The sequence below is a fragment of the Hemibagrus wyckioides genome, linkage group LG23 (genome assembly GCF_019097595.1).
Source record: "Hemibagrus wyckioides isolate EC202008001 linkage group LG23, SWU_Hwy_1.0, whole genome shotgun sequence".
In the NCBI taxonomy this organism is placed as follows: Eukaryota; Metazoa; Chordata; class Actinopteri; order Siluriformes; family Bagridae; genus Hemibagrus; species Hemibagrus wyckioides.
In genome coordinates this window covers 19,524,350-19,535,006 of record NC_080732.1, presented here as the reverse complement: position 1 = coordinate 19,535,006, position 10,657 = coordinate 19,524,350, and the positions used below count along the sequence as shown (strand labels likewise).

Below are 10,657 nucleotides of genomic sequence, written 5' to 3'. Positions count from 1 at the left end.
AAAGCTGTGTTGAAATAAAAGGACGGCTGCAATTAGCAAACACAAACGCTAACAAGTGTGTGTGTGTGTGTGTGTGTGGTTCCATGTGAGATCTCCTGCAGGAGTCACCCTTTTATTACAGCAGTCTGGAGGAGCGCTAAACTCCCGCCGCAGCACCACGTCTTCTTCACCACAAACACCGCGGGATCTGGAGCCGCTTCCATGTTCTGCTCGCTGGCGCTACGAGGCTAACGCTTATAGCCTCGAGTTTCGCGATTCAGGATTTAGCGGCGTGTGCGTTAGTTATTTTTATTTATAGAGCAACGTGTTAAAAAAGAAACACAGCACAAACATTGTCTTCAGAGCAACTTAGAAAAAATTACAAGCTTTTGTATTTATTAAAGAAATATTTTTTTGTTACTTTTTTTGTTAGAATTAATTTAATTCCCATTTATAGAATTTTGAAATTGTTTTTTCATTATTTACTTTGGAATTTCAGCAAATAAAGAAGGGGTTTCCTTTTTGTCGTTGTTTATTCCCATTTATTTTCCCTATATTCCCAATAATTTTATTCCTATTTATGGAAAACTCCCATAGAATTACTATTTTGGAATACCAGAGTGAACTGATAAAGAAGGGGGTTTATTTATTTATTTATTTGTTTGTTTGTTTGTTTAACAGGGACAACACTGTTATATTAATAATCATTATTAGTCTAGAATTGGAATATGGAATCATAGAAAATTCTGGAAAGTCATCTGAGGAATTCCACGGAATCTTATGAGCTCATGCAGTGTCATCCAGGACAGGTTCAGACTGGAAACACCAGGAATTCCAAAGGTTTCAATACACACAGCTGACCATTTTCATGGTGACCCCTGAATCTGTATCCAGCCACACTACTGACCCTCGGTTCATTGTCTCCTCCAATCCCTCAGGCTCTAGGGCTTTAGCGTCTCTAGTGAACATCCTGTCATGGATCACAGCTCATCCCAGGATGATCCACACCACCTCGAGGTCTCACAGGTCTCGGCATTTCCCTGGAGATCTCACCATCTGACACGGATGCTGCAGGAGCGCTCGAGGACGTCCTTCCAGGCTCCTTCAGTGTCCGTGTCAGATGGTGAGATCTCCGGGGAAATGATGAGACCTTCTCTCCTGCATTCTGTCAAACCTTACAGTCTGAAAAAGATCAGAATTTATTTATTAAGACCTCAATTCTATTCTCTTTCCACTCATACGCCTCGGATCCGGATGGAGACGGACGTTTTTCCTCTTCACATTAGCCAGGAGAAGCAGAGGAAATAATCGTCCATTGTTCAGAAATGAAGCCGCCTGAGTCCTAATGCAACAGAAATAGGAGCTTTTTACAGGACGCTGACGTCTGCATGCTCTCATCGTGCATCATCACACTTTCACAGCAGAACAGATCCGGAGGACGGAGAGCCTGGAGACATGTAGCTGAGGGAGAGGAGAACGCTGGCTAAGCTCTCAGACTGCATTAGCAATTCATCCTAAACTGAGCTCAGAGGAGCAGTGCAGCAAAACGTCTCAGATATCTGACCACTGAACTCAACCCTAAACACTTTCAACAGAATTGTAGATTATTTTTAAAGAGTGTGTGAGTGTGTGTGAGTGTGTGAGTGTGTGTGAGTGTGTGTGAGTGTGTGTGAGTGTGTGTGTGTGTGAGTGTGTGTGAGTGTGTCAGTGTGTGTGAGTGTGTGTGTGTGAGTGTGTGTGTGAGTGTGTGTGTGTGTGAGTGTGTGTGAGTGTGTCAGTGTGTGTGAGTGTGTGTGAGTGTGTCAGTGTGTGTGAGTGTGTGTGTGTGAGTGTGTGTGTGAGTGTGTGTGAGTGTGTCAGTGTGTGTGAGTGTGTGTGAGTGTGTGTGTGAGTGTGTGTGAGTGTGTGTGATTGTGTCAGTGTGTGTGTGTGTGTGTGAGTGTGTGTGTGTGTGTGTGTGTGAGTGTGTGTTTGTGAGTGAGTGTGTGTGAGTGTGTGTGTGTGAGTGTGTGTGAGTGTGTGTGTGAGTGTGTGTGAGTGTGTGTGAGTGTGTCAGTGTGTGTGTGTGTGTGTGTGAATGTGTGTGTTTGCAAACCTTATAATGTGGGGACATTAACCTGAATACACACCAATAAGGTGGGGACCTGTGTGAATGTGGGGACCTAAAATCGAGTCCCCACAATATTAAGCGTGGCAACATGTTTATCTCATCGATATAAGCCACCCCACCAAAAATCTCGTTAGTCCCCATCATTGACATTTACCCGCAAAAAGTGTGCGAGTGTATCAGCTGGATTTGCTCAGAGTGTGTACACTCCCTCTATGGCCCCAGACTGTAAAAACAACCGAGCTTGCACACTTGATGACGTATACAGCAATGCTGAGCTCTGATTGGTTGAGCCAGAAGTAAACCCCGCCCCAGCCACAGAGCGCTGATTGGTTGCTATCTGTTTTGACCAATGGGAGTTCAGCTCAATCACTAGCCCTCTGAACCAATGAGGAAGTCTTTTGTTTTTGAGGCGGGTCTTTTGTTGTCACAGGTTTAGCTTGTTAAATAGCACAGCATCCAAAGTTTGTAAGGTAATATTTTCCATGAGATTAAATTAAATTAAAATCTAATATCACTAAAATACTTTAAATAAACTGTTACAGTATAATTACAGTAATATATTTTTAATTTATTGTATTAAGTTATGTTCCCAGTATAGCTAATGTTATTAAGCTACTAGTTAAATGCCCTCTGTCCCCATATAAGTCCATTTATTTTGCTAATGCTAGATTGTTTATGAAAATTCAATGTATGTTTCATAGAGATTCCTACAGAATTGGTGAAGTCCAGATACCTTTAATAAAGGTTAAAAAAGTGTTCTGAAAATGCGTCGGAGGAAAAGCCCAACAAATGATGCTATTTTTCACATCACCACCTGTTGTGATAAAGCAGGTCTTGATGTAAATTACATTAATTCAGTGAAAGGTGAGCAAACCAGATTAATGCATTTCGAATTTATCCGTGTTAAAATAGTCAGGTTAGTTCGCACGCTTTCTCATTCTTAAGGCAGAGGAGTGTTTACTTTAGTGGCCTTCACTAAAGGAGAGTTCGTGCTGGAATATAGAGGAGACCTGATCAGTTCTGAGGAAAGTCAAAGAAGACAACAAATTTACCACAACAAGCTAAAAGGATTCATGTTTGACTTCAAGTGGCATGGAAAATTCTGGACGTAAGTACACATATGTTTCCTATTCGTTCTGTTATTGTATATGGGTTTGAGGTGCAGATTTTTAAATGCCTTGAGAAAAGTTTTCACTTGCCACACTGCACAAAGAGATAGAGACAGTCTGAAAAGAAATATGTTCAATAAACTGGTGTTGGATAGAACTAAAAGAGTTTAGTACTGTGACTCGTTAATGTTTACATCATATATTTTATGTGCAAACACCATGTTTAAAAGACCGCTCGAAGTTTAGTCTTCACCTCGTTTTTAAAACATTTACTGGTAATACATGATTATTGTTTTTTCCCCAAGATTTTCTATTAACTTTGAACTGCTGCCTGGTTTTGTTGAGCTGCGCATCACTAACATTAAAAGTACAGACACGCACCTGGATTAGGCTCACATTACCTTTTATATCGAGTTGTTTTCAATTTTCAGGTGCTATTCCTTACACAGATCCTAATCTGTTTTACACAGGACCTGAATACTGTATTTTACAGTCATTTTTTGCTTAGTTTCTTTTCAATAAAATGTTCCTATACAGTATATGCGTGATTATGTCTGCCTGCAGTCACATAAGCACAGTTTAGAAGAATTGTTTTTACTTAATAGAGGAAAAAGGAAGCAAAATGTTACTATAATAGTTCTACTAGTAATAATAATAAAAAGAATAATAATAATTATTATTATTATAAGATTTTTTTGGTTTTTCAATTTTATTATATTTTTACTACACAATTAAAGTAGTTGTATAGTTGTGTTAAATGACTGTCTCCTGTTTGTTCAAATTCAGTATTGATGCTGCAAGGGATGATGGCACACTTGGAAGGCTGGTTAATGATGACCACATTAACCCCAACTGCAAAATGAAAAGAATCATTGTGGAAGGAAAGCCTCATTTGTGCCTTTTTGCTTTAAGAGACATACTACCTGGAGAGGAGGTTACGTATAATTACGGAGATGGAGATTATGCTTGGAGGATTGAGGTAAGAATGTTACTTTTTGTAGCAATGGTAGATAATTGGATGAGAAATAGTGAATGTATTTATATAGCATTTTCATATTGGATATTGAACACTGGGAAAAGAATAAACTGTTAATATGATTTTATGTTGGTTCCATAATGAGATTTATCTTGTACTGTCAGTGACAAATACATATACTATTTCATGCTGTTCAGCGTAGTATTAGTATATCACCATGCATAAATTATGGGCTTGGTAATAGCTTTTATGTCACTGTACTGTGTACATGTACTGTCAAGTCCCCACAATCTACAATGGACTCTACCAGTGTTTAAAAAGCACTGATTTCAGCTAGCAGATGAAGTAGTGCCCATCCCCCACTGGGTCCCCACATTGTGTTTAGACATGAAACGTTACACAATGTCCCCACAATATGTGTACTCTAAAAATGTTAGATGTTTTTCTTAAAATGTCTTCTTTAATTGCAGTGTATTTGACTAAAAATGTTTATTTACAACTTTACCCTGTTTGTATTAGTACTAGTTTGCCGATAGTTCTTTAATTTTTGGCTAATTAATGATGGTTATGTTTGTTTCAGGTGACAAACAGTGGAACAGAAGTGGACACTGGTCATGTGGAATCAGCCAGCACCTCTGGAGATGATCCCCTTTACACCCAGCATTCCGAGAATAAGTCAGCTTTCAGTACAGAGGTATGAAACTGCCATTTTAATGCATTTTTTTATACAGTAACCGTCAAGTCCCCACAATCTACAATGGACTCTACCAGTGTTTAAAAAGCACTGATTTCAGCTAGCAGATGAAGTAGTGCCCATCCCCCACTGGGTCCCCACATTGTGTTTAGACATGAAACGTTACACAATGTCCCCACAATATGTGTACTCTAAAAATGTTAGATGTTTTTCTTAAAATGTCTTCTTTAATTGGAGTGTATTTGACTAAAAATGTTTATTTACAACTTTACCCTGTTTGTATTAGTACTAGTTTGCCGATAGTTCTTTAATTTTTGGCTAATTAATGATGGTTATGTTTGTTTCAGGTGACAAACAGTGGAACAGAAGTGGACACTGGTCATGTGGAATCAGCCAGCACCTCTGGAGATGATCCCCTTTACACCCAGCATTCCGAGAATAAGTCAGCTTTCAGTACAGAGGTATGAAACTGCCATTTTAATGCATTTTTTTTATACAGTAACCGTCAAGTCCCCACAATCTACAATGGACTCTACCAGTGTTTAAAAAGCACTGATTTCAGCTAGCAGATGAAGTAGTGCCCATCCCCCACTGGGTCCCCACATTGTGTTTAGACATGAAACGTTACACAATGTCCCCACAATATGTGTACTCTAAAAATGTTAGATGTTTTTCTTAAAATGTCTTCTTTAATTGGAGTGTATTTGACTAAAAATGTTTATTTACAACTTTACCCTGTTTGTATTAGTACTAGTTTGCCGATAGTTCTTTAATTTTTGGCTAATTAATGATGGTTATGTTTGTTTCAGGTGACAAACAGTGGAACAGAAGTGGACACTGGTCATGTGGAATCAGCCAGCACCTCTGGAGATGATCCCCTTTACACCCAGCATTCCGAGAATAAGTCAGCTTTCAGTACAGAGGTATGAAACTGCCATTTTAATGCATTTTTTTATACGGTAACCGTCAAGTCCCCACAATCTACAATGGACTCTACCAGTGTTTAAAAAGCACTGATTTCAGCTAGCAGATGAAGTAGTGCCCATCCCCCACTGGGTCCCCACATTGTGTTTAGACATGAAACGTTACACAATGTCCCCACAATATGTGTACTCTAAAAATGTTAGATGTTTCTCTTAAAATGTCTTCTTTAATTGCAGTGTATTTGCCTAAAAATACATATACAACTTTACCCTGTTCGTATTAGTACTAGTTTGCCGATAGTTCTTTAATTTTTGGCTAATTAATGATGGTTATGTTTGTTTCAGGTGACAAACAGTGGAACAGAAGTGGACACTGGTCATGTGGAATCAGCCAGCACCTCTGGAGATGATCCCCTTTACACCCAGCATTCCGAGAATAAGTCAGCTTTCAGTACAGAGGTATGAAACTGCCATTTTAATGCATTTTTTTATACAGTAACCGTCAAGTCCCCACAATCTACAATGGACTCTACCAGTGTTTAAAAAGCACTGATTTCAGCTAGCAGATGAAGTAGTGCCCATCCCCCACTGGGTCCCCACATTGTGTTTAGACATGAAACGTTACACAATGTCCCCACAATATGTGTACTCTAAAAATGTTACATGTTTTTCTTAAAATGTCTTCTTTAATTGGAGTGTATTTGACTAAAAAAGTTTATTTACAACTTTACCCTGTTCGTATTAGTACTAGTTTGCCGATAGTTCTTTAATTTTTGGCTAATTAATGATGGTTATGTTTGTTTCAGGTGACAAACAGTGGAACAGAAGTGGACACTGGTCATGTGGAATCAGCCAGCACCTCTGGAGATGATCCCCTTTACACCCAACATTCCGAGAATAAGTCAGCTTTCAGTACAGAGGTATGAAACTGCCATTTTAATGCATTTTTTTATACGGTAACCGTCAAGTCCCCACAATCTACAATGGACTCTACCAGTGTTTAAAAAGCACTGATTTCAGCTAGCAGATGAAGTAGTGCCCATCCCCCACTGGGTCCCCACATTGTGTTTAGACATGAAACGTTACACAATGTCCCCACAATATGTGTACTCTAAAAATGTTAGATGTTTTTCTTAAAATGTCTTCTTTAATTGGAGTGTATTTGACTAAAAATGTTTATTTACAACTTTACCCTGTTTGTATTAGTACTAGTTTGCCGATAGTTCTTTAATTTTTGGCTAATTAATGATGGTTATGTTTGTTTCAGGTGACAAACAGTGGAACAGAAGTGGACACTGGTCATGTGGAATCAGCCAGCACCTCTGGAGATGATCCCCTTTACACCCAGCATTCCGAGAATAAGTCAGCTTTCAGTACAGAGGTATGAAACTGCCATTTTAATGCATTTTTTTATACAGTAACCGTCAAGTCCCCACAATCTACAATGGACTCTACCAGTGTTTAAAAAGCACTGATTTCAGCTAGCAGATGAAGTAGTGCCCATCCCCCACTGGGTCCCCACATTGTGTTTAGACATGAAACGTTACACAATGTCCCCACAATATGTGTACTCTAAAAATGTTACATGTTTTTCTTAAAATGTCTTCTTTAATTGGAGTGTATTTGACTAAAAAAGTTTATTTACAACTTTACCCTGTTCGTATTAGTACTAGTTTGCCGATAGTTCTTTAATTTTTGGCTAATTAATGATGGTTATGTTTGTTTCAGGTGACAAACAGTGGAACAGAAGTGGACACTGGTCATGTGGAATCAGCCAGCACCTCTGGAGATGATCCCCTTTACACCCAACATTCCGAGAATAAGTCAGCTTTCAGTACAGAGGTATGAAACTGCCATTTTAATGCATTTTTTTATACGGTAACCGTCAAGTCCCCACAATCTACAATGGACTCTACCAGTGTTTAAAAAGCACTGATTTCAGCTAGCAGATGAAGTAGTGCCCATCCCCCACTGGGTCCCCACATTGTGTTTAGACATGAAACGTTACACAATGTCCCCACAATATGTGTACTCTAAAAATGTTACATGTTTTTCTTAAAATGTCTTCTTTAATTGGAGTGTATTTGACTAAAAATGTTTATTTACAACTTTACCCTGTTTGTATTAGTACTAGTTTGCCGATAGTTCTTTAATTTTTGGCTAATTAATGATGGTTATGTTTGTTTCAGGTGACAAACAGTGGAACAGAAGTGGACACTGGTCATGTGGAATCAGCCAGCACCTCTGGAGATGATCCCCTTTACACCCAGCATTCCGAGAATAAGTCAGCTTTCAGTACAGAGGTATGAAACTGCCATTTTAATGCATTTTTTTATACAGTAACCGTCAAGTCCCCACAATCTACAATGGACTCTACCAGTGTTTAAAAAGCACTGATTTCAGCTAGCAGATGAAGTAGTGCCCATCCCCCACTGGGTCCCCACATTGTGTTTAGACATGAAACGTTACACAATGTCCCCACAATATGTGTACTCTAAAAATGTTAGATGTTTTTCTTAAAATGTCTTCTTTAATTGGAGTGTATTTGCCTAAAAATACGTATACACCAAATCCACAGAAGACAGTTGCTTTGTCATCATTTTTTTGTAGCATCTTTGTTTAGGAAAATATTTTGCACACATTTATGCTTTCTAGCCACTTATCATGGTCTAATTTTAGGCTGAATTTTTGGTTTCAGGTAAAAAAATGGGTAATGGATGAAAAAAGTCATAATCCAGAATCTGGAGATAATCAGCAGCAGGCATCTGCACTCCTAAATCAGGCAAGAAGATACCTTTGTTTTTTTAGCTATACATGTCAAAATGTCATCCAAGGGCAAATAATTTTTTACACCAATTTCACATTACTATTTTATAAACCTGAAATCCTTTGAGATCTTATTACATTTTATTCTTTTTATTTCATTATATATTTTTGAACTTTTTAAGCAGGTAGCAGATGAAATGTTTGCTGGTGACCAATACTGTATACTGTATACTGTGGATACAAGCACTCCTCAGGTACAATAAATTGTAACGTCTTAATATAAAATAACTAAAGTCTGCAGCAGTCTTTTAATTAATGTTCAAATTTAAGTTTATATTGTTTTTTTATAGCTTCATGAGGTAAGCAGCCATGATGCCTGTTCCATCAGTAGTTTGGAAAACAGTGAAGATGACTATGTCCCTGAGTCTTCATATAGTAGCTCAGATACAAGTGCCTGCAGTCATACAATTTCATGTACTAAAAAGAAAGCTGAAACTAAAAAAAATCTTTCACTCAGTCCTACTACTGGTCTGTCCAGTGCTATAGCTGACAGTGAAGCTGAAGTTGGGCAGTCAAGCTCGGTTTTGGTCAGAGGAATTTCAAAGACATCTAAAAAACCAAGAGTGTATGACAAGAAACAGTACTGTTTGTTTTGCAGCAAACCACTATCAAAAATGGCAAGACATTTAGAGCAGGTTCATAGCACAGAGTCAGAAGTTGCGAAAGCTTTGAGTTTTCCAAAAGGTTCAAAAGAAAGGAAAAACTTGCTAGATCACTTAAGGAATAGAGGGAATTTTGCTCATAATGCAGAGGTTGTACAGTCTGGAAAAGGTGATCTTGTACCTTGTAAGAAGCCGAGAAAAGATTGTGACTCCAAAACCTTTGTGCACTGCTCCAACTGTCAAGGACTCTTTGCTAGGAAGTATCTTTGGTGTCATATGAAACGATGTGAGCTGAGTAAAAATGTTAAATCCCATCCCAAACCAGGAAAGAACAGGGTGCTCTCACAAAATGCTTACATGGGACCTGCACCTCCTGGAACTAGTGCTGGCCTGTGGAAACTGTTAAGTAATATGACCTATGACAGTGTGCTGCTTGCTATTAATTCGGACTTCTATATCAGAAGATTGGGGGAGTGTTTTTACAACAGAGTAGGCTCAGATATCAGCAAGCATGAATATATTCGACAGAAAATGAGGGAAGTTGGAAGATTACTAATTACAGCGAGGGAAGTTACACCCTTGCGTAAAATGGAGGATTTTATTGACCCAGCTAACTTTATGTATGTCATAACAGCTGTTCGAAAATCCAGTGGTTATGATGAAGAAAAGTGCACATTTCAACGACCATCCCTCGCATTAAAGCTTGGTCATAGTTTACAGAAGATTGCTTCTTTGGTTTCATTTCAAGCAATGATGGATCGAGACAGTGAAAGAGCAGAAAAAGCACGCAACTTTTCAGAAATGTATATGGCAAGATGGAGCGAGCTGATATCATCACATGCACTCCGGACTCAGAGAGAAGTTAAGTGGAATGCTCCACTTGTTCTTCCTTTTACTGAGGATGTGAAAATGTTACATTTGTTTCTTGACCAAAAGCAAGAAGAGTACTTTCAGAGTTTATCCAAAGATGCTTCCACCAAGAATTGGTCACAGCTTGCTAAGATTGCTCTGGCTCAGACTATCCTCTTTAATCGGAGAAGAGAGGGTGAGGTCTCAAAAATGCCATTAAAGGCATTTATCAGCAGAAATGCAGATGACTTGCATGAGGATATTGCTCTTGCACTTTCTGAGCTTGAAAAGAAACTCTGCAATCATTTTACCCGAATTGAAATTCGTGGAAAGAGAGGACGAAAGGTTCCGGTTCTTTTAACACCTGTAATGCAAAAAAATATGGAGCTTCTTGTAGAGAAAAGAGAAAATTGTGGTATTCCATCCGAAAACATTTACATGTTTGCACGTCCCGCAGCATTGTCTCATTTTAGGGGATCAGATTGCCTTAGAGAATTTGCAACAGAATGTGGAGCAAGGAATCCAAAGGCACTTTCTTCGACTAAGCTGCGTAAACACATAGCAACATTGTCCAATGTTCTGAACCTCA

The 10,657-nt window shown here is 38.7% G+C and overlaps 2 protein-coding genes across 2 annotated transcripts in view; both read left to right on the top strand.

Moving 5' to 3' along the window:
- Window positions 1–2,033: 2,033 nt before the first annotated feature.
- LOC131344100 (histone-lysine N-methyltransferase set-1-like) lies at window positions 2,034–4,874 on the top strand. Its single transcript, XM_058376066.1, has 3 exons — window positions 2,034–3,197; window positions 3,985–4,177; window positions 4,755–4,874. Exons 1-3 carry the CDS (start codon window positions 3,163–3,165, stop codon window positions 4,872–4,874), a joined length of 348 nt encoding a protein of 115 aa, XP_058232049.1. The 5' UTR covers window positions 2,034–3,162.
- A 375-nt stretch (window positions 4,875–5,249) lies between these two features.
- Window positions 5,250–10,657, top strand: part of LOC131343978 (uncharacterized) — a 7,183-nt gene continuing 1,775 nt past the window's right edge. The window contains exons 1-10 of the mRNA XM_058375874.1: window positions 5,250–5,321; window positions 5,678–5,791; window positions 6,137–6,250; window positions 6,598–6,711; window positions 7,059–7,172; window positions 7,520–7,633; window positions 7,981–8,094; window positions 8,490–8,573; window positions 8,743–8,811; window positions 8,908–10,657. The exon at window positions 8,908–10,657 is cut by the window's right edge and continues 189 nt beyond it. Of these exons, the coding sequence (XP_058231857.1) occupies window positions 5,250–5,321; window positions 5,678–5,791; window positions 6,137–6,250; window positions 6,598–6,711; window positions 7,059–7,172; window positions 7,520–7,633; window positions 7,981–8,094; window positions 8,490–8,573; window positions 8,743–8,811; window positions 8,908–10,657 (2,659 nt within the window). The remainder of the gene's footprint in view (window positions 5,322–5,677; window positions 5,792–6,136; window positions 6,251–6,597; window positions 6,712–7,058; window positions 7,173–7,519; window positions 7,634–7,980; window positions 8,095–8,489; window positions 8,574–8,742; window positions 8,812–8,907) is intronic.

Excerpts from the sequence above, each read along its gene's own strand:
- LOC131344100 (XM_058376066.1), top strand. The coding sequence starts at position 3,163 with ATGTTTGACTTCAAGTGGCATGGAAAATTCTGGAC. Across the intron at positions 3,198-3,984 it reads TGGCATGGAAAATTCTGGAC|TATTGATGCTGCAAGGGATG; the intron begins GTAAGTACACAT and ends GTTCAAATTCAG. Across the intron at positions 4,178-4,754 it reads ATTATGCTTGGAGGATTGAG|GTGACAAACAGTGGAACAGA; the intron begins GTAAGAATGTTA and ends TGTTTGTTTCAG.